The sequence below is a fragment of the Meleagris gallopavo genome, chromosome 15 (genome assembly GCF_000146605.3).
Source record: "Meleagris gallopavo isolate NT-WF06-2002-E0010 breed Aviagen turkey brand Nicholas breeding stock chromosome 15, Turkey_5.1, whole genome shotgun sequence".
Lineage (NCBI taxonomy): Eukaryota > Metazoa > Chordata > Aves > Galliformes > Phasianidae > Meleagris > Meleagris gallopavo.
In genome coordinates, this window is record NC_015025.2 from 16127126 (window position 1) to 16150830 (window position 23705).

The window sequence follows — 23705 nt, forward strand, 5'->3', positions numbered from 1 at the left end:
GCGGAGCCGCTCCGCACGGGGTGCGCAGAGGCGCGGAGATTCACGCAGCGCCATGCGGGACTACGAGGAGGTGACCGCCTTCCTGGGCGAGTGGGGCCGCTTCCAGCGCCTCGTTTTCTTCCTGCTCAGCGCCAGCATCATCCCCAACGGCTTCAACGGGCTCTCCATCGTCTTCCTGGCCGGTACCCCCGAGCACCGCTGCGCTGTGCCGCCCGGAGCCAACCTGAGCGAGGAGTGGCGGAACGCCAGCATCCCGCTGGAGCTGCGCGGCGGAGTGACGGAGCCGAGCCGCTGCAGCCGCTACCGCCTGGACGTGCTCGTCAACCTGTCGGCGCTGGGGCTGCGGCCCGGCATCGACGTGCAGCTGGCGGAGCTGGAGCAGGAGCCGTGCCTGGACGGCTGGGAGTACAGCCGCGACGTGTACCGCTCCACCATCGTCACCGAGGTGAGGGGAGCAGCCGGGCTTCGGGCTGAGCCCGCGCCGCACCGGTCAGGCTCGTTTGGTGGGTTTGCTTCCAGCCGCACAGCCCGCGTGTCCGGCAGGAGCCGCGTTCCCGCTGCTCCCGAAGCGGCAGCTGCCGGCCGGACGCGCCGTCCGCACTGCGTTGCCGAGGGAGCGTGTGCGGGTCTGGGCACTGCTGTCCTGGGCTGCTCTGAGTGCTCCTGCTTTTAAGTCTGGCGTCCACTTGCAAAAGCGGTCTCCAGCTGCAGTGTCTCGGCTTGTGTGGCCTGTGTACGGTGCCTGCTGAATTGGTGTCAGCTGGTATCTGCAGGAGGACCTTGGGGAGCGAGGGTCGGCCCAGGAACAACGGGCTCGGCTGGCTTTATTGTTGGTGGTTCAAGGATGTCTCTGAACTCGTACATCAAAAGAGTTTGGTTTATTTTCTTAATAAAGGTGGCAGACGTCTTTCTGCAGGTGCAGCAGTTGGACGCAGCAGGGGAGTTCCATTCTGTGCTGTGGTACAGAGGACCCCGAATTTGCTGCGTATCAGCCTGATGTCTCCTGTCCTTGTTCAGCTCAGCTGTGTCCTGCCAGCAGAGCCTCTGACCCTGTTAGCCAGCAAGGCTGAGGCTGTGCTGGTTGTGCTTGTGTCAGGTGCAAGGTGCACAGACCCACAGCACTGGCTGCCTTAAGACACAAGGAAATACTCGGATTTCAAACTGCAGCTAGGACTTCTCAGAAGGCTTGTTAACCGTTTATACCGTCCAGTTTCCTGTTTGTACATGTGAGCAATCTTTGCAGAACTGTAGCAATGTTTTCTGCCCAGCGGCCTTTGTTCTTTGCTCTGCCAAACAGAGATGGATGTTTGAGTGCTCAGTGCCTGTTCACTGCTCAGAGCACAGAAATCCTTCTCGGGTAGAGGACCCGAGTGAAGAAGAGAGCATGGGAGAGATGCTCTATTAGCACAGGGAAGTGTGGGCATGGAAAAATGTGAATTGTGAAAACGTCCCTTGAACGTGCACAGTCTTTAGGGCTTGGGGAGCTGCCACAAGATGTTGCCTCACCTGTTTCTTAAAGAACTTCTTTCTTCACAAACTGCAAAACTAGTTCCTGGTCATCAGTGAAACGTTTGGCTGTGAAGGGATTGAGGCACTCTCAGGACAGCGTAAGGCAATTCAGCATTTTGCAGGTGAATGTGCTGGTTTTGTCCTGAGTGCCACAATATAGTGCTTGTCCTGACTGAAGCATGGTTTGTCAGCGTGTTTTTCTCCCAGCTTCTTCACTAGGCTTTAACTCAGTGCAAGTTGCAGGGTCTGAACTGTCAGAACTTCCAGAAGCTCTGAGATCCCTAAGCAGAAGGAGCTGCTGACGTTCTGCTACGAGTCTGCAGCAGCTCTGCACAGTTTGGCAGTTCTGTGTCTGGGGGAGGTAGCGGATGGCTGCCCAGACTTCGTGCACTTGAGGCAGTGTTTTTTCTACCTTTAATATTAATGCTTTTGAGCCAGTTTTGCAAGAGCCGTGGCTTTTTGCATACTTGCAGGTTTTCTCTGTTGAGCTTGTTTAAAATTGCTGGCTTGGTGTTGCCGCTTTCATGGTTGATTAATGCTGTGTTTGGTTGCATATCTCGAACTTGTTGAATAATCATGAGGACCTTTGTCCCAGATTTCTGGAGCTGACACAGGGAGGGGGATGGGGCGTTTTTAAAGAAAGGTTTTTGCATAAATCTGTCCTGACTCCAGGGAAAGCCCTCCGTTCTGTTTCTGCTTAGCAGAGGAGACTTAACACATTCCGTTCTCATCTGAAGGGAGACTTCCCTTTTTTCCAACAGACACAACAGTAGCCAGTCTGCCCTATTTAACCAGTTCTGCTGGAGCAAAATGCCTTTTCCTCCTTTACTTTTGGATACGGTGTATCGTGAGGCATAAGAAAAGCTTTTCTTTAGTCAAAGTAACCCTTCCTCCCTAAGTCCCATTAAAAAAAAAAAAAAAAATGCAGTCGTAAGAGTTCGTGTGTAGTGCTAGGAGAAATATTATCTGGGGTAATTAAGGGGAAAGGCCAACTTCCTCTCCCAGTCCTGTGTGAAAGCCTGGTATCTGCTGTGGGATGGAACTGAGCAGTGCCTTGGAGCATTAGTAGTCTAGAGGAATCACACCATGAGGATATGTTGGATGATGAAAACATTTTAGTTTGGGAGAATTCTTATGTACCCAAGTATGGGAATGCTTCTTATATACTGACACTTAAATAGATGAGGAGTTTTGTGTACGCGTTCATCTTCAGTTTTACAAACGTGTTGTACTGTTTATCAGTCTGAAATGAGCTCAGTGCAGGCATCATTTGTGCTTCAGAACTGCATGTTTTGAGCCTGTTGTAGTCTTAATGTGTGTCAGTGGCTATTTTTGCAAAGGAAGGATGCTCACGGTGGAGCTACTGCAGCACCCTGAAACCTGGTGTGATGCTGAGGCTCCGGATCCTTTATGAACATACAGGGAAAGAAAGCTTCCATGCACGTATGACAGCCCTGAGTTTTCCATTACACCAAGGGATTCAAGTCCTGCCCTGCTGGCAGACCCTTGAGTAAGTGATGCCAGACCACCAGGCAGTGGTGGCAGCTGGGCTGACGCAAACAGGCCCTGTAGCACCTCTGTGTAACTGAAGATTTGATGTTCTCTTTCTGTTGGAGACGAGGAAGGCCGTGTTGTTCTGTAACAGCAGGCTTATGGCAGGGGTCTTAACTTCCACGAGATTCCCTGCTAGGGGTGCCAGCAGCAGAGGCATGAACCAAAGCCAGGTGAGCCCATCAGCACTGCTGGCCCCATTGTTCACTGCCTCTCAGCCTCCTTCTGTGCAGGAAGTTACACCCAGATTTCCATTATTCCTTCTCCATTACAAACAGCATGTACTTTTTGTTGCTGCAGGGTAATAATACTGAGTATTTTTCCAGCTGAGGTTGATATCAACAGCTTCTCCAGCTCATGAGCTGCCACAACCATGAATGCGTCATAGATAAGTGCACTAACTGAGGCTGTGACCGATTTGTAGGTGCAAAATGTGAGTGTTAAAAGTCTTATCTGAAGGAGAAATGTCTCATTTCCAGCTCATAAGTGAATGTGAGTGAAATGCTTTTAAAATGCAGTGGTTTCATGTTGTGTTATATGAAATATGTATTGCAGGGCTGTTCAGCCATGAGATGTAAAACAGAGTTAGGATTTTTAAAGAGTGATTGGCCTCTTGCTGACACCATTAAAATTGAGACAGTGGTCATTTAGAGGCACCATGCACAATAAACGAGGGAGTAATGATGGATCCTGTTAGGATGTCTTTAACTTTAGATTGGTGGTCCAGTTTTTTCTCAGTTTCTGGTGGCAGCGCCCTGTTTCCTTTCTTTTCCAGCCATCTTAGAAATGGGATGTTTGGGGGAGTTAAGTTTTTTCACAGAAATTATGAAATGTTTGGTGTTTTCCTCTATGTTCTATGCAAGCTTTACTTCTTTGGTAGTTTAAAACAACTACAAGGGGAGAAATGGAGCACAATGTATATTTAGTAGATGCAGGCTTCCATTTGTAGATCAAAAGCTGTGAAAGAGCATCTAAAACCATGAAATATCTTGGATATCTGAATGTATTTTCAGAGGAAAAGTTGTTTAATAATGCTTAGCACTCTCAGCTAAATGGAGGATATTTACAGGGGTATGATAGAGACCAGATTCTGAATCGATGGCTGTAAATACTCTGTTGTGAGATGGGCACAGGGGCTTTCTAAGAACCTGCCTTGCTTTACAGAGAGAAGCAGTTGGTGGGAGGGAGTGTGTAATGCTGGGTTCACTTCAAAACTTCTTACTAAAATGTTGATTTTTTTTTTTTTAAAGCAAATATTAGCACATGAGCCTATCCCACTTCTACTTTCCTATGTGCAAACATAACTACATAACTGTGCACAGCTCTCAAAGTTTTTGATGTTTGCCATAGTACTTTGTGTAGGGTTTTGGTTACCAGTATCAGGGAAGCACAGTTGATGCTGCAGTGGAACATAAATTGAGAAAAGTGCTTTTTTTTTTTCTTTCTTTTTTTTTTCACCAGTGTGATCCTGAATTATGTTGTTGACCTTGTGATTATTTCTATAACTTTCCAAAGGTATTTGGTAGCGGTTTGTATCTGTTTGCTGTGACACTGTAATTGCGAGGACTTTGGACGTTTTGTGGAGTTCCCCCACATTCAGACTTGCAATTGCCATGTTATGGTATGTCATCAAATACTGGGCGGACTTTATGCTTAAATATGATTGTCATGTTGTTATTAGCAGTTAGTTTGTTAGTTCCTGTTGTATCTCCTTGGAAGAGGTGGCAAAATCCCAGTGAAAGCTGGACGCGATAAGGTATCTGCATCAGTGTCTGGGTGGAGCCTGCAGGGTTTCATGTCAGGACCTCATGAGGTGCCAGCTTTCCCTCCAAGGCAGGTGATGTTCTGCAAGCACAATGGTACGGTGCCCATACACAGAAAAAGTAGATAACCTTTACCTCTGGGTGGTTTTGAAGTGCACAGATTGCTTGGAAGAAATACCATTTTTACATAGGATGTGGCAACGTCTTCAGCTGCGCCTGTGGCCAGAACTTGCCTTGCAGCTGCAGTTTGATGCCTTTATTTGCACTGCTGCCTGGTTTTCTGCAGAACTCATATTTCATCTCAGAATCTGAATTTCTTTGTGATTGTGGAGGCACATGTGAGATTGCTGTGGCTCCCAGCTCATTGCTGCAGGTGTGAGGCTAATTATGAAGACATCGCCCTGACCCGATGAGCTCTGCGAGAAGTATTTACAGCCCTGTCAAAGTACTGCACTCTGAGTAAGAAGATAAGCTTCAATCACAACAGATGATATCCTTTTCCAAAGTTAAAATAATAATTGTGAGAAAACTCTGTACCATGGCGTGAGCAATGGGGAGCAGTGTGGGGGAGCTGACACTTTGCAGGGTCAGTAGCTGCTCTTTGGAATAAGGGCTGAAATGTATTCTGCTCCCGTTTGGAGCCACAGCACCTTGCTGAGGTGAGCCTTATCTGAGCCACTGGAGCAAAGGCTTTGCTTACTCAAGGGATACCAGAAAATGAAAATAGCACATGATTTTAGAGCACTGGGTCACAGCGTGCTGTGTCCAAACAGCCCTGCCGGCAGCAGGAATCAATCAGTAACTGCTCCTGGGATGCTCACTGGCCTTCCAACCGTGATGCTTCAGTGACTTTTTCTTGGGCAATGTACGGTTCAGGGAAGGGTACGGCTGCAGAGTGGCTCTGGAAGACCGATGCCATCATCAACATGAGCAATGTAGACCTGTCTGGTGACTCATTAAAAATTTGAGGACTTCATTCATTTACTGACTGGGGGTGAGAGGTAACAGACCTGAAAATCCGTCTGTTCTGATAGTTGTACCCGTGGTGTTTTTGGCTATAAATAAGTGGTATTGCACAACCAAGCTAGTTTTCCCTTGGTAACTCAACACTTCAGTGCCTGGTCCAAGTGCTCTTCATCAAAACAGCTGCTGTAATTATGTAAATAGAGTGGACAGAAAAACAAGATAGTAATTAGGGCACCATCTGAAGGACTGGTGCATTTCCACCTCTCAGGGCAGTGTAACACGTTTCATAACCATGAACTTTTCCAAGCAGTGTCTGTATCTTAGCATTCACAGGAAATGTTTGTTACTGGGCACAACATACTGGTGTCCAGCAAGCAAAGAGTGGTGCAGGCTGGTGCTGAGCTGCAGTGTGGGAGACAGCTGGAAGGAGCCCATTGTCAAGTGCAGTGTTCAGCTGGACGGTAAGGGCTTCTTTAGTAACAGTGCTCAGTGATTTCTAGTAACTGAGCTTCATGTCTGGTTCCAGAGGCCGGTGAAAGGGATTCTTGGAGTAAGTGAGTCTGTGTCAGTGCAGGATTTGTGCTGGGAGTGGTGTTTGATTCCCTGGTAAATACCATCACATGGAGACATGCGATATCCACAGAAGCCTCTGGTCTGTGTGAATTTGGTGGTGATCATTCGCTGTGTATTTCCAAGCACTGTTAGTTTCACCGGAGCTTCTTGGCTGGCATTGGCTGTGTGAGCAGCCATCAGAGAACTGCCCAAACGTTCTTCCATCTGTAACACAGTGTTTGTTGGATGAATACAGATTAAATCATAAACATGTTAAATTGCAGCTTTTAATCTACGTTGTATTGATCATCATAGAATGTTGTGGTTGGAAGGGATCCAAAAGGATCATCACTTCCACTCCCTGGCTCTGCACAGGGCCTCCCAAAGTTCAAATGCTATTTCTTTGAGTCACCCCCTGCTCCAGAGCCAGTTTAAAAACAACTGAGTAGAACCCACAGTACTGAACTGTTTGTAACTCGAGGAGGAAAGGAAGGAGTTATTGGGATCAGTGTCAATATTTTCGTTTCAACCTTTTTAGTGCGAATTGAAAACTCCCAAAGTTTCCATCACTAAAGCATCACGTGGGGCCCTGCGGGAGCTGTCTGAAGGCAGCAGTCAGCAGGACCTGGCCTTGTGTCAAAAGTGCTGGTGGCCTCCAAAATTCCCCTCCTGTGCTCAGCACCCTATGGGGTGAGCAGGACCCGAGGGGCAGCAGCTGCAGGCAGAGCCCAGCAGTGAGGGAGGGCCGAGGGGCATCCCTGCTGCTCTGTGCTTTCTTCTGGTATTTATGAATATTTACACACTTTTTTTTTTTCCCCCCCTCAATAACCAAAACAAAATTAAGACTCTTTCAATAATAGCTGTTGATAGACATAACAAAATGACATGAATGCTATTTCCAAAAAATGAAACTGAAGCAGGTAAGAGGGTTGCAAACTGTTGCAGTCTTCATTTAATAGGTGTCTTTTTTTTTTTTTCCTTCCTATTTTTGCTAACGTGTATTTTCATTTTGACAATCGTGTTTTTCTTGGTGTGTATTTCAGTTTGTGTTCTGAAGATTGCAACTGATCCTTCCCTGGAGAAGTGAGATCTGCTGGGCTCTGCAGGTCCTGTTGCAGACCCACGCTTTGCAGTTAGGTCCCTGGTGAGCAGTGAAGTCTATCCCAAAATTAAATTGTGAATTTATTTTAAATGTAAATTTAATTACATTAAAATGTAATAAAAGAGGAAGCACTCCGCTCTATGTAGATCAATTTCTCTTAAATTATGTGTGATGTTTTAATGGAAGGGTTCACCATATGCAGGAAAGGAAGATTGGGGTTTGTAGTGATGCCTTGCAAACCCAGCAGGATTAATAGCGAGCTGAATGGAGCATATAGTGAAATTGGGAGTGACCTTCACTTGTGTAGTAGGGGAAGAACCATAGGTGTCAGCCATTGACTGTGTAAAGAAAAGCACAGGGATCTACACCCGAGGTGGTGGTGCTGTGGCCTCAGATGGGTGATCTGAAGAGGGATTGGAGCTGGTGGCATTTGGCCTCTGCTGAGCAGCGCTGGTTGGTGTTCGGTTTGTCAAGCTATGTCTGTGCCTTAAGTTGGTTATTCTTTTCTTCTGTGGAAGCTTTCTGCCCAGAGGGCACATTTCCTTCAGGCTCAGCCAACATGCTTAGAAGGAGGGAGGAGAAATGCTGTTGATTTAAAGCCTTTCATGTTCTTTCTTCCTGCAGTGGAATCTCGTGTGTGACAATGACTGGAAGGGGCCCATGAGTACCTCCCTGTTTTTTGTGGGCGTGCTGCTCGGATCGTTCATCTCAGGACAGCTCTCAGACAAGTAAAGTATATGCACCAGAACCACTGGTCTTTGATGCGTTTTGCAAGCACTTCTTCATGTGAGGTTTGGTACGAGTGTTTTCTGTGACCACTGACATGTCCTAATTCTGTGACTGCCCAGTCTGAATGTACACAGTGTGTAGAGCACATGTCCTGACTTAGACCAGGATGTCACAGGGATCACTGGTAGGGATTATATTTACCAGTTTATTTTTTCAGAGTAATCACTTCTGCAGCAAATTGTATTTATGCCAGAAAATGTAAGAGATGATTTCTTTCAAACATTTTCCCTGTTACGTTTTTTTAATATACTGATCTGTGTAGTGAACTGTTTGCTGTGTAGAGGTGGAGTATCTATTATTGCTTTTACACTGTAAATAATGTTGCTGACAGTGAGTTGCTCATTCTGTCAGAAAGGGATGAGTGGTGTTTCAGCACACACCTAAAGGTGACTTGGCTGTGACCCTTGGAATGTTATTTTCTCGTGTCCTGTGGATCTCTTCATGTATTTAGAGTAGATGTGCATGTGCTCCCGAATCTTTGCTTCTTGCAGATATCTTATATCTTCCTCAGTATACACATGAGTAATTTCTGAGCATTTAATTCATGCTGTTCTTTTCTTTTTTATTTTCTTTTCAACTAATCCATGGAAGGTTTGGCAGGAAGAATGTGCTGTTCTCAACTCTGGCAATGCAGACCATCTTCAGCTTCGTTCAGATCTTCTCTACCAGCTGGGAGATGTTCTCCGTGTTCTTTTTGCTGGTTGGCATGGGGCAGATCTCAAACTACGTGGCAGCGTTTGTTCTCGGTATGGAAGTCCTGCTGGGCCCAGAATGCTGTATGTTGTCCTGTCTGCTTCCCTGCCTAGGACTGGTTTGCTTTGTCAAGAAATGCTGTTTGTCCTCACCACATGTGGATAACTCATGCTGTCTTTGGAAGTTTCCAGTTGATAGAATTCAGTCTGAATTAATTCAGTGAGTTACCAGAGGATTCAAGAGTTTACCTAATAGAGAATAGAGAATTCCAGAAGGTTTCATGGGTCAGAGCCTAATCTAGGCATCTCTGAGTATTCTTTAAAGAAGCTAGTCTCTCCATAGGTTGCAGAAGATCCTATGGAGATCAAGCTGAAGCTAACTCCTAGTATATCTGATGGTTTTGAGTCCTCAGGTACAGTAGATCATTAAAAATATAGAAATACAGAAGAGTTGGTTGCTTCTAGCTACAGAAATACTATATGGTCTGATTAGTTACCTTTCATACTTACAATTACTGGGTTGATGCAAGATCATCACGTGAGGCAGATCTGTGGTGCCTCCAATAATGCATGGCTGTGTTCTATACTGCCCCGTTAGTGTGTCTCAAAGCCAGTTATTTGTGGTTGCTTTTATGTTAAAATGCTAATCTTCGTTCTTGTTCTGAACAGGCACAGAAATTCTTGGCAAATCCATTCGCCTACTGTTCTGCACGTTGGGCGTTTGCATCTTTTATGCCTTTGGCTACATGTTGCTGCCACTGTTTGCCTATTTCATCAGAGACTGGAGGATGCTGCTGCTGGCACTTACTTTACCTGGGCTGCTCTTCATCCCACTGTGGTGGTGAGTACAGTGAAAACAGAAGACTTTAGACTTTAGAAGTCTTGTCAATGGGTTTTTTAAGAGCCAGATGTCAGCCAGGCTTTAGCATTGAAACTCAGGAGTGGACAGAAGAGCAGCCATTGTATCCTTTGCTGTTCCCAATTCTTTAGACTTAAGTCTGCAGCTTTGTGAGTAATCTCTGTCTGATTCATGTGTGAAGAAGTTAGTCTTCATTTTCCTTGAGGGTTCTGGAAAATTAAGTGATTGTACATGGAAAAGGAGGCGGGAGAGGAAGGGAAGGGGAAGAAAAAAAGAAAAAAAAAAAAAAGCTTTTTTTTTCATCCTTCTGTAGCAAATAGCACCCATTAGGTAAGGCCTAAACTAAAAGCAGAATGAAAAAGCAGTTATTTTGGAGTTATTTTTGCACACCTGTGCAACCTCAGTATTTCCTGCCATAGTTAATGAAATGCTGCTTTCCAGTGACGTGACTTACACAGTTTAAGTCATCCGCACGGTGGTGGTGTTTCTTCACTTACACATAAAATGAGTGAGATCGCATCTGGCTTCTCTTAGTGAAGCTGAAAGACCCACGCAGATTTCACTTTTTGTAAACACTGTCACATACAGCCAAGTCAAGTGATGATTTTATGTGCCGCAGTTACTAAGCAGGTGCCTCCTCATTTACAGAATGCTGCTTGTGCATTCACATTTCTGAGTTTCTTCAAACCATTTTTCCTGTACTCTGAAAGTTTCTGTTGCTCTTTTTTTTTTTTTTCCCCTGAATCATTCTTCAGCTCTTTTGTATTTTTAAAACATGTTTTAGTCTGTTCTTCAGCCTATGAGTTGGCTCTTGTAAATCTGATTTCTGTTGTCTTAGCTTTAATTTCTGCAAGGCGTGTCAAGTTTTAAGCTGTTTGTGCCTGGAACAACGTGTTGGTGTCTGAAGCAGCACGTTCTTTGGAAATGCTGGCATATTATTCTGAATCTTTCTTACAGGATCATTCCAGAATCTCCACGGTGGCTGATCTCTCGGGGAAGATTTCAAGAAGCAGAAGACATCATCAGAAAGGCTGCAAAAATTAACGAGGTTACAGCCCCAGATGTAATCTTTGACCCTAGTGAGGTGAGCTTCACTTAGCAGTCAGGTTGTTTGCTGGGCCTGTTAGTATCTATGGAAAGCAATTAATTTCCAGTTTTGCCTGCACTGGGTCATGTACAAGTGGTTAAAAGTTCATCCTTTACCGGAAAAGCCTTAAAGCAAAATACCCTTTCATTAAGGTTTGAAAAGCCCTTGCTGTTCCAATCCCGTGCGACATTCAAATGAAAACATCAAGACTTTTTTTTTTTTTTTTTAATATGGTTAACAGCTTTATTTTCTATTTAAACCACATTTTTGGAAGTGAACGTAATTAATTTGGTTTGCCTATTGCTTTGTGATCTGAATACGTCCCAGATGAAGCCAGCAAATTAGCAGGAAATCTCGTTTATCCCAGTGACTCTGAGTACAGTGGATCTCCTTAAGATCCCAGGCAGTTGCCAAATGGCTTCTTTGGGTCTTCCAGGCATCTGAGACCTGGCCACGTTGCACTGAGTGTATGCCTTAGCACCTAACAAGGAATTCATAGTCTCCTGGTCTCTTAGTCTTTGTTTTTCTCCAGCTTCTGATCTTTTTGGACAGAAGTATCTGATTCTGAGTTGCTGGATATAGATAATACATATGTTCTGGACAGATTTTATCCTTGTCTGCACTGATAGAAAAATAGTCCTAGCTGGTGGCATTGGAAATAGTGCTCTTCAAGTTCAACTTCTATTTCATGTAGAGGAGATGAAAACTTGAGCGTCCTTGAGCTGGAGTAGTTAGCAGTAAAATTGTTCTTGTTTCCTTCAGGTATCCTTAAGCTGTAGAATGAGTTCCACATTCATTTATTCACAGGTCAGACAGACAAATTGTTTGCATAATCCAGGGGAATGGGCACCTGTCTAGGCACATCTGTAGAGTCTATCTGGGCACAGTTGCTCAGCTGTATTTCCACTGACCCTAAACATTGTCTAGTTGTTGTTAAGAGAATTGCTTGTTCCTATCCTTGTATATTCTCTTGATTTACAAAGCCTCTTGGGTCTTGCAGTCTGAGCCAAATGTCTAGTCATTAATCTCAAATGTGTTGCTACTGAGGCTGAAAAGGCTTCATTTGGCTTGCAGATAGCTGAGGTGCAGACAAGCCTAGTTATCTAGGCTAAATTCTAGATAGTGGGATAGACATCCTGGTCTTGCTGGAGCAGAATGCCAGAAAAACCTAGACCTTCTGATGATGGCTTTTGCACTGGACTTGGAAGAACCTTTTGTTGTTGTTGTTGTTGCTGTTATTGCTTTCTTTTTCCTTCCTTCTTGTGCTTTAAGCATGAAAACTCACCCTGTGCCAGAAAGAGGACAGAAAATGGGGTCTGGCTCCAACATTCAGTTAAGATAATCATGCCTGGAATGCCTCCATTTTCTGTTCTTAGAAAGAAGTACTGATCTGTTCCCTGTCTCTGAGTGGGGCTGGATTTTGAAGCAGCAGAACAGTTCACATTTTCCCAGGGAGAGGGACTGGAGCAGGCTGGACATTTTTGATCGCAGAGATTAAAATCATAGCACATCAACTTCCAGAAACACAGTTTACCACTCAAAGAAAATGGAACTAGATTAACAGGGGTTTGTTTAACTGCAGAACTCCCAACCATCTTTTTTTTCTTTTCTTTTTTTTAATAAGCTGTGACAAAATAATTTGTGCGAAGCCTTTCTTCATCTGCTGCCCCTTTATCCTCTTCTTTTTGTGTGCTTTCTGAAGAAGGCTGGCATCTTCCCCTGAGGTTTTAGGAAACATGTTTATGCTGCAGCAGGGTTCTCAGGAACAGGCTGGCCCTGAGGCACTGTGCAGCTGGAATGGAGGAGCTCACGGGGCTGCTGTCCAAAGAGTATTCCTCTGAAGTGTTTTAAGTCTGAGGTTTCAAAACCAGTTTGGATTTCAAAACCAGTTCAGATTCATGATCACAAACAGTCCACAGAGTGTCAGTAGGGCCGGGTTGGCTGAACTGTCTGATGTGAGGGGGAGGAACAAGTTTGGTTGACAGGTTTCATTCCAGATGCCTTCCCTTCCCTTGTCATAGCTTCTTGCTCTGTCCTGTCCTGCTAAGGGACTGTATTATCTGGCAGGGCCCTTTTTTCTCATCAGCGATATAAATTTTGCATTGTTCCTGGTTTTGTTTTGTGGTTTGTTTGGGTTTTTTTTTCTTTATTTTTTTTTTTCTTTTCTCTTTTTTTGTGTTTCCTGTTTGCAAGTTTCTTGGCAGCAAAGAGTGGCAGAACTGGAAAGCACAGAGGAACGATCATGTGATTTAACAGAAAGGGCTGTGAGCTGAGAAGCTGCTGCAGCTTGTGCTGGGGAGGCTTAAGCTCAGGCAGAGTAAAAGCTATCCAATGTAAAGAACTGTTTGCCTTTAAGAGAAGATTAAGGTTTATGAAGGCAAATGCACTGAGTTTTGGAGTGCGTGAGCAGTAGAATGCTGTTTTATCTTCCAGGTCTTCAGAACCAAATATTGCTTGGAAATAATGTTCACTCGGCTACAGAGGTTATATAAACTTTGTGCTTGCGAGATGTGGAGGAGAAAATACATGTTTTGAGTTGAGGGACAAGACTTGAGGGCTCCATGTCAGTCTCCAACAGCTAACTTGCAAAATATCACCTGCCTGAGATGGAGGAGGATGAGGAACTAAGTTTAATGCATGGTTGCTTTTATCTCTTTACTGGTGTGCTGGAATGCATCCAACTTCTTCCATTGAATCTGTCTGATGTTCTAGGGGAAAAAGAGTTGTAAGTTGAACTAATACAAAGTAGAGGATGCAAGGCCAGGCAGAAGGAGTTCAGAAGTAGTTTAAAGTAGTGAATGCACTGTATTGGAGTGACAATCTGACTTTGTAATCATTTTCACACACCGCAGTGTACACAGTGCACACAAAAGGTGTTCAGTCTTTAAATTTGTAAATTAAAGCTGTTGCTTTATAAGTCAAGCATAGAAGTTAAAACAAGCAGCTTCTTTTATGGAGTCTAAGGCAAAGAAAATGCTTACTAATTTCAGCTCAAATGGTAAGTGACTTTAAAGAAGGGGCAGCTACTTTTACAGACACTTGTATGTAGGCACAAGAGACGTTTGGTTAAAGGCAAAGCACCAGTTTCAGCTTTGCAGCACACCAAAATGGTCCCAGGTGTACTCAGAATACTGGTGTGTAAGTCAAGCCAGTGGGCTTGTTGTCACAACTGTTCCATTTGAGGAATGCTGATGTTCCATGCTTTTTGTTTGCTTGTTTTCAGCTGCAAGATTTGACTTCCCAGGGGCAACAGACATACACCATTTTGGATCTAATGAGAACACGAAATATCCTCACTATCACGATTATGTCAGTGATTCTGTGGTAAGCAGGAGTGTGGTTCAGGAATATGTTGGCACAAAAGTTATAAAACAGTAAGAAAGCTCCCTTTGAACACTGAAGTATTCTAAAGAGGTGTGGGCAAAACTAGTTAGCTTGAAAAACAATGGGCTGAAGTGACATCATGCTGTTTATGGAGGCTCCTTGTTACGTGTGCTGAAAGGCACATGGTAAATGAAGTTCTGCAAAGAGAAAAAAGAGTCAATGTTGTGGAAGTTAGTTGCATATCTTAAATGCTCTTGCAAATCCTGCAGAAAAGTATTTGGTGGCTTTGGGCTAGTTTTGAACCGGTTTTACCTTGTTAGTCAGTTGCCTAATCTGTTTTTATATCATTTCCCAAAATATAAAGTATCCTATGCTGATTCACAGCAACATTTCATATATACACCCGTGGTATATTCTGAGTTATGAATTGAAATTCTCTGCAGAAGGTGTAATTGCATCAAGGTTTGCCAGTGTGATAAGGCAAACTGCTACTGAAAGTGAGTTCCAGCAAGAACAAGTAGGTTTGTTTGTTTGTTTAATACAAAAAGAACTCCTGAAAGCCCCATGTTGTGCAGCATTATGGAAAATACCACATAATAACTGCCATTGAGGAGAACAGCTTTACAGGCACGTCATACAACCAACAGGGGGATTACCTCTGCTATCCTAGGCAGTTTATTTTAAGCAATTGAACCATGAAGGTTGTTCTCATGTGAAGTGAGAGGAAAAGAGAACTAAATTTTGGTCAGTGATACACTTAATGCTGTGCAGTAATTCTGCTCTAGGTTCTGCTATGACAGGAATGCAATGAGAAGGGAAGTGCTGAGTGCTCCGTTCTGATCTTGGACAATTCCTGAGCCAGGATCATTATTTACCACGTGCTAGTGAGGCATAACCTCCTTTTTCCAGCGTCTCCAAAACAATATAGATTTCATCACCAAAGACACTTCTGTGTTTCCCCTGGTCACATGTGCCAATCTGACAGTGACACAGTTAAGATAGCATTGTTCCCAGCCACTAAACTCTTGTTAACCCAGGCACAGAGCCACGCAAATACAACTTGAATGGTATCCTGCCAACTTTGGGCATGGCAGAGGAAATCCTAGGTTGTTTGGATCTGCCAGGATGCCATACTCCTTTTGTCCGAGCTCATTCAGCAGGGGAGGGTAACAACCCAGGGCATTCTAAAGAACAATCTGATGGACCGTGTTCTTCTTTCAGGATGATAATCTCCGTTGGTTATTTTGGACTTTCTCTTGACACACCCAACTTGCACGGAGACGTCTATGTGAACTGCTTCCTCTCAGCAGTGATTGAGGTTCCAGCCTACATTATCTCCTGGCTGCTGCTTCGAAATCTCCCCCGACGGTATTCAATGGCTGCTGCGTTATTCTTGGGAGGCTGTGTTCTTCTCTTCATTCAGCTGGTGCCTTCACGTATGGAATCGTTAGTTGATCTCAAACACACATGATAGGTGAAGTCCGGTGCCATGCATTGGGCAGATGTGGAGGAAAAGTATCCTGAAGGGACTAAATATAGACGTATGTTTCCTATTTTTGCCATCCTTCCTTGGTTCTCAGTGCTCCAGCACAGGGAGCTCACAAAATGTACCAGGTCAGATATGTTTGTAAAGATAGGTCCTTGCTTTTGTGGTCTGTTTGGATCAGGACCATAGTCCAGTTGTCCCTAATGTAGATCTTTGGCAAGATGCTCTGGTAAACTCGTGCGGGTTACCTGAAGGCTGCAGAACTGGCTTCTTAAAAGACTGCCACTGACTGCCTTTAGGGCTTGTTTGAAAGTTAATGTGGAAGTATTTTTTATAAGCAAAGATGCTTGCACTGTATTACTGTTAATAGTTAAAATAATGCTTTGCGAATCTGAGGAGGGCAAACCAACACTTAATGGATATGAAAACAGCACACATCTTCAGTGTAATTAGACTGAGGGCTATAGACTCCATCTGATGAGGAGGTCAGATATGACGGGGGAGTAATCTTTGTTGCTTAGCACTTCTTTATTCTTTGATTTATAAACAAATGAGGATGAGTTTATTTTACATAGGTAATGTATGAGTTACTTTTTCTTTTCTTTTCTTTTTTTTTTCCAAAGTTAGTTGGAAGCTGATATGATCTGTTTTGATTTTCCAATCCAGCTGTCCTGGTTAAAGTCAGCTCAGCATTGTAGAAATGACTAGATTGTAGAAACCAGAGTAGCAAAGTAAAAACAACTTATTCAAATGCTTAACTTTGCTCAGTTTATTAAAAAGGGATACATGGCATTGTTTGCAATAGCAAAGATCTGCCCCCTGGAATCTTGAGAAAACTTTTAGCTCGTTGTCCTGTTGTACTTATTTTTTAACCTCCTCGAGAGGAAAGTGGAAATGTTGACTCCTAGTTTAAAAGAAAGAAGTTGCCCATGCACAGACACGCATGCAGGAAAAATGGACACCAGATAATGCAGTTAATTACACAGGAGTTATGCAATCAGTAAATTTACTAGATACCATGAATTGCCAAGAGTTTTATTGAAGCTGTTGCATTTTAATTTCAGATATTCGTGCCCTATCTATTCTCCTGGTGATGTTAGGGAAGTTTGGGATCACATCTGCCTTTTCAATGGTTTATGTTTACACGGCTGAGCTCTACCCAACGGTGGTGAGAAACATGGGAGTTGGAGCAAGTTCCATGGCCTCTAGGCTTGGCAGCATCCTCTCGCCTTACTTTGCTTATCTTGGTAAGTGAATGTGCTGGGGGGACGCTGGTGGCTGGAAAGCATTGGTTCAGTGCTGCCTGCAAGGCTTAGGACAGAACTGTATCTCAATGCAAGACCCAGTTGCGGGGTTTAAAATAAAGCAAAACAAAATCAGTTCTGCTCATTTGCTCTCATTCTTGGACAGCCCCATCCTCACAGACACTGTGGGTGTGCCCACGAAGACTGTCAGCTGCCCAGCACTGCAGTGCTTATGTCCGTACTGTGGGTCTAGAATCCACTGTGGCACAGTGGAGGTCAGGGAGCAGCAGCTGCTTTGGATGCAGGATACTCAGAGGGTTTTGTTTTAACTAACAGCTGCTCTAAAGTACAAACGTTGTCAGTGACTTGGAATTGATGCTTGCTTTTGTTGCGTTCTGCTAGGTGCCTACGACAGATTCCTGCCTTACATCCTGATGGGGAGCCTGACTGTGCTATCAGGAATTCTGACTCTGTTCCTGCCAGAAAGCTATGGAATGCCTCTTCCTGACACAATTGAGCAAATGCTGCTGGTAAAAGGGTAAGTATTGCCTTCTGATTTTTATACATCTGTTTTATCTATAAATTTAAGTGCATGCCTCTGCGTATGTCCCCATTTGTAGAGTCTTGCTAAAGTATTTGATTTGCTTTAAAGCGTGCTGACAGTAGCAAAGGCCAGTTCTATACAGACTACTGCAGTCACAGCACAAGTAAGGGCCAATATACCTGTGTACCACAGAAGCTGCTGGTTAAAAGTTGGCTGTACTTACAAAAGAGTTCTAAGAGTTATAGCAGTGACTGAAGAGTTACAAAGAACTGTGTAAGGGACACTGGTCTGGAGAGAGGTGGGATGCACTGCACTAAGAGGGGCATAGAATCTTTGCTGGTAGGATGGCTGACCTGATAAGGAGGGCTTTAAACTAGGGGAGGGGCAGCTAGCAGCAGCCTTGTGAGGGACTGTTGGGCATGGGTGATGTGGAGAAAAAGGATGCAAAATCAGCAAAAGGAGGCTCTGGGGCAGCACCAGCTCCAGCATTTGAACATAAGCAAGGAAATATCTACAGCGTGCTGTTCTGGGGAAAGGCAGGGGGTGGGGAAAGGTACTTGCTGTGATATCAGCCTGCTGGGGTGCCTCTCTGAGGGGTTTATACGTGGTGCATGCAGCGTGGGGAGTAAACATGAGGAGTTAGATTTGTGTGTGCAGTTGCAGATCTTGTTGGGATCACGGAGACGTGAGACAGCTCTCGTGACTGGAGTGTTGCAGTGAAGGGATACTGGCAGGAGAGAGATAGGAAGGACAGACTTTGCTTTATATGTTTGCTTTTAAAGGTATAGTGACATTTTATGGATTTAATAACCAACTCACTGACAAAAGTATTTGCAGCCCACGATGGTGAGGTAACAATTCTGGTTGGAAGGGCTTTGTTTTTAGTCTGTATGTTTTAAATGATTCTGCAGTATCAAACTGTCACAAAGTAATTTACCTTCCTAAGTTCTTAAAGTGGTGCAAGTACTGCTGAATTCTTCCAGTTTATTTCAGCTGACCTAAAAAAGCACTGAGAGTTGGACCTTCTGCCATGGCTCCGAGTGGAGGCGGTCACTGTTAGAAAAGGACCCATTCAACTGAAGTCAACAAAATATTAAACTTGGAGTCTGTAATGTCTGATAGGGTTCAGAATATCAGTCTTCTTTCTCTGTTTGCTCTTTTATTCTATTTTCCTTTTTCTTTTTTTCCAGACTAGAATACAGGCCTGCATCTACTGCCAAAAGGAATTCAAAGGATGAAGAAGAAAATCCAGAGATTTTTAAGAGCACATCTTTTTAATGAAATGCCTACTTCCTGATGGACTGAAAGTTAAATGGATTTGCTCCTAATGCTCATTCTAGAAAGGGCTAGTGGCAACACTTCTTCCTGCAATTTTAACCTTATTTATTAATTTAAACACTGTGTTCCATATATTCTCTTTTTATATGACCACAAATACTGTGTAGCCTTCACTGATTTTTTTCAGCCAGTTGTTTTAATGCATTAATACCAAGGAACAGTATCTGATCAGACCTTTGGAAGTAAGTGTACAGGTGAGCTGAACAATACTTGAAAGTGAGTTCAAGGGCTGGGGAGCACCTGGACTCCACAGCAAGTCTTCTTCAGAGCTAATGCCCATCAAGAATTTAGAAACACTAGAAAAAAGCTGCTAATTACTTTTGATTTCTTGACTTCTGTCTTTGGACAGGAAACTTATTTATTAGAGTGAAGGTTATGCAAATATGCCACTGTGATCTTATGTGAATTTGCATGTGCTGAGTTTGCTAGCAGGTTCAGAAAGATGCAAAGAAAGATTTTTTTGAGAATGAATTCTAACTTGGTGTGTTGTGTGTAGGCTGAAAGGGTGGTCTTGCACAGGACACAGCGTTGAGGTTCTGCTGACAGGGTCCTCTCGAATCCAATGCTGGATTTCAGCTACAACTTCCTGATGACGTTGTTTACATCTGACACTGGAACATGGCCCACTTAAGGCTGTATTTATTTAGAATGATGCAGAAGGTTTTGTCTGTGTGTGGAGAGGGTGATTGCAGAAAATTTTGGTGACTGCTGAAAATTTTCTTTCTGAATTGTTTCGGTTTTTAAACCATAGTCTGTGCGATGTGGATGGCAAAAGCAATTCTGCTGTCTTAGTTTCTGACCTTTCTGTACACACACACATACACATGCACATACTATCAGTAATCCATGCCCCTGCCTTGACCTCGTGGTGAGAATTCCCGAGATCAACATTTACAATGCACTTATGACCACTGGATTTTGATTCTCGGCTGCCAACTGTACGTCTGCTGCGAGGTCTGTTATTTCACTTCACTCCTGTTAGTTGTTAACGTGAATTGTGTTAAGATTATTTTTTAAAAAATCATGTTGAAAATCTGCTGAGGCTGTTCCTTGGATCACAGCAGCACCCTTGCCATCGCCCGTGTCTATTTAAATATGTGCAGACACGTGATCTCGTTTGTGCCATTCTGGTCTTGCACTGCATTCCAGTGTGACAGATGTGCGTGGTGAAAGCATTCATCCTGTAGCACTTGTTTGTGTGTTGTCCTGTCTTGTAGAGGCTGAATGAGCAGAACCCAAATTGCTCTGCTCGGGGCTGGTGGGGCCTTGCTGGCTGCTGGCTCTGGGGCATTGTGCAGCTCTGTGCTAACATCAGCTGCTCCGAGGCTTTTGTTAACCAAAGCCCTGTACCCGTCCTTGCCAACTATGCTTTCTTAAGCTGTAGGGTTTCACTGCTTTCTCTGCATCTTCTCACCTACGTGCTCGGTGCTCTGACAGGCTGATGGTAGCAGGCCCAGATGATAGGGGGAAACTCACTGTTGTCATTGTCAGCTCCTCTGGGAAGAGAAATCCCAAAGCTTTGGCAGGTTCCACGTCACTTCTGGTTGATAGAAGGCCATCGGCTGGTGGGTTTAAAATGCACCCTGTGCTTTGAAAGTGGAGCATAAGTTGAGAATCTGCATTTTGCAACTTCACTGCCCATCGTGTGACAGCCTTGATGTGTGCAAGTAAACTTCAGGAAAGTGCATGAAAGCAGGCAGGCTGCTGCATGGTGGTGGGACACATTCCCCACCTTTTCCAGAATACTCATTGCAACTGTAAGAATGTGCTCTAAAAGTCAGCACGAATAATTGTCTTTGTATGCCATGTCTCTGTTAGGCTTACAGGAACTGGGACGTTGAGAAGCAGGTTTTTGTGCTGCAGACGAAGCCTCGCCACAGGAATTTGAGGCAAAACATTCAGCTGCAACTTCCTTGTCGTGAATTTGCCAATGTAAACAGCTCTGCCCCATGAATCTTTTCCTGTAAACTGTTTCAGAAGATAGCCTGAAATGTAAGATACGTGCCTGCCTGAAACGTGACCTGTCGTGGAAATTCCTGCTGAAGCCCATCCAATGTCTCATTTAGCTGTTATCTTTAATCTGCTATTTCACTCAGGTTATGCATCTGCATGTGCCTCGACAGCGGGCTTTTGTTCTTGATGATTCTAATGTTTATTAAGTGCTTGTTTTGGATTTTTAATATGATTAAATTGGGGGAATTTCCTGGTCATGACTAATCCTACTACAATGACAAGTCTGTGACACAAGTTATATTTTCTTCCTTGCTAATCTCCTTAAAATCTAAAAGTGAGTCAGAAGCAATCTATTTAATATGGCATCCTGTGTTCCTTTGTTTACTTTCCTCTCCTACCCTAATCCTTGAGCTTATCTCTGCAACAGGGAACTTCTTTTGATGTGAAGTCAGAATGCAGCTGCTAAGTACTTCCAAAAGAACCCCAGGGGATGTTTTAATAGCATCACCAGGCAGGGGTTTCGATCTGGGCAAGGAGGATATGAGGGTGGAGGGTCTGACCCAGCTGGAAGGATGATGTCAGTGCTGGCAGCAGGTCAGATCTGCACCAATCGGGCCGTGGGTGCCTTCTGTATCAAATGGGGGAGTTTAGTGCATAGGGTCAGGTTGCACCTGGTTGATGAATGTGCTGCTCAGTAGTGCAGAATCTGTTCTGCCGCCCCTTGTGGAAGGCCTTGTTTTCCTGAGGGCTGTCCTGTTATCCTCCAAAAAGTGAGGAGTGATGCTTTGTAAGGGGTTGGGCAGAATTTGCCTCTGAAAGAGGTAAAACCAGGGGTGCGGTCACTGCACGGGAGGGTGATACAGAGTTTGGCTTTCAGGTGAACTGTAACCTGTGAATGCAGGAGGGCTGTGATGCCCTTATCGTGCGTTACAACCACTGAGATCTCTGGTCAGGGAACATTGCTGCACGCTGCAGGATCTCTAGTGAGGAAAACAGCATTAAGGCCTTGGCTTGGAAACTGGGTTCCCTTCATTCCCAGCCCTTTGATTCCTTTCATCTCCCTGGGAGAGATGCACAGCCCCGTGACTTTGGTTTCTTTGCTTGCAAGTGGGAATATCGTTAGCTCAGAAAGTATCACAGTTTCTTCAGACTGATGTTCACACTCAGCAGTGTGTGATTCTCTGGCACCACTCTCCTGGCTCTGGATATTGTGCTCTCAAGAACGTCTTTTAATGGTTCATCTTTCGGAAGCAGGCAGCTTGGGATGGCTGCTGACAGCCTGGCTGAGGAGAAGCATCACTTCAGCATTAATTTTCTCTATGCACTTAAGTATGTTGTAAAAGTGTTGTTCTTCCAGGGGACTTTCCTTTTGAGAGATGATGATACTGTACTGCTGATCTCGTGGAACTTGAGATGAACATGAGTTATCCCCACCTCTGTTTACAGCTGCTTGTGTTTCATGGCCTCACCCACAGGGGTTCATTTATCTCCCTGGGGACCGTGAGCACAACAAGCACCTGAGGAAGTGGTTGGGACTGTCTCTGCGATTACATTTGTATTTCAGTATATGTAGAGTAGGACCTTAACTTGTAAAGCCTTTGCTTAAAGCACAGAATCAGCTTAGGCAGCATAACGCGATGCTCATACGTGCCTTTGGGGTGCTTCGACCTGCTGGTAATGGCCACAGCCTTGTATATAGAAACGTATGGAAACTTCTTCTGAGAATGTAAATACTCTTAACTAAATTGATTCTTACCCCCTGTTGTTGTTGTTGTTGTTGTGTTGTTTTTATAGAAAAATGCTTATTGTTTTTAAAATTCTGAATAAAATCATATCTGGGATTCTCATTCAAATGAAGTATTCTCTTAATTTGTTGCATCATCTTTTAATGTGTTACACAAATATCAGAGGCGCTTCTTTTTATAATCCTGTAGACTTTATGATGGTTGATTTCTTTTTGTTGATGTGTTCAAAGCCAAGGGGGGAGAGAGGGGGTCCTTATAGCTTATCATTGTCTGTCACTGCTGTCTGTAGCTCCACAAATGGTCTTCAAAAACCTGAGCCACTCCTCCTCTCCCAACCACAAGTTCATTGTGACAATGGACAAGCAGTGAGGTGAGATAGTGGGGCACCTGGAACTGCTGGGCTGCGGGATGAAGTGCTGCTTGTTATCCTCCAATGAGGGCCGGAGGCAAAGCAGGGTGCAGAACTGCTATTTAGGTAACAGCTTATTTCACATGGTCCCTGTAGAATGTGGATCTTGATTCTGGAACCCTATGAAACATTGGAGGAGAACTAGGTTGTATCTTGACCAAGTGCCAGCCCTCTTCCTTTAATTGAATAGCTTCCAGCTGGTTAAATCCTTCCTCAGTGGAGCACCTTTCTGTTGGATGTTTGTGGAGTTCCATCATTTAACAGCCCAGTGCTGTTTGTGTATTGGATCCTTTTGAGTCAGGGGTTGCGTGCATCCAAACAGCAGCAGTTCTGCCCGCCCCTGTGTGCGCATCCCTGGGCTGTGCCTGCTTGTAGCAGCTGTGCAGTCACTGTTCATCCTCAGCTGCTGCAGCACTGAGCCCTGCCCCGTGCATTCTGCTCCATCTCCAACAAAAACTATAAAAGCAAACGAGAAAAAACAATTATTTAAGAACGGGAAATCCCTGCTGCCTCTGTCAGCCTCTGCTCTGGGCTGCTGCCTCGTTTCTTAGACTTCTGTTTGTAGAAATAAATGTTTCCGAGAGGGGCAAAAGCCTACAGCTTTCTTCTGAGCCGCTGGGGGTTATAGAGATGAGTGGCTACAGCTGTACCGGGAGTTTCTCTGCCCCGCTCGCACCTCTAATGCGAGGTCTTTAACCTCTAACGCCGCTGCCCCTTCCCTCCACCACTTCCATTTGCCTTCGGGCTCCCCGTTCCTCGTGGGTCGGGGGCCGAACTCTCCCCGCAGCTCCG

General features: G+C 44.5%; 1 protein-coding gene across 1 annotated transcript; it reads left to right on the forward strand.

Moving 5' to 3' along the window:
• The first annotated feature begins 29 nt into the window (after positions 1–29).
• Positions 30–22612, forward strand: LOC100547695 (solute carrier family 22 member 5). The gene is made up of 10 exons (XM_003210481.4): positions 30–445; positions 8068–8171; positions 8824–8978; positions 9594–9765; positions 10741–10867; positions 14094–14194; positions 15416–15630; positions 16745–16927; positions 17327–17462; positions 18659–22612. Exons 1-10 carry the CDS (start codon positions 53–55, stop codon positions 18744–18746), a joined length of 1674 nt encoding a protein of 557 aa, XP_003210529.1. The 5' UTR covers positions 30–52; the 3' UTR covers positions 18747–22612.
• Positions 22613–23705: the final 1093 nt, after the last annotated feature.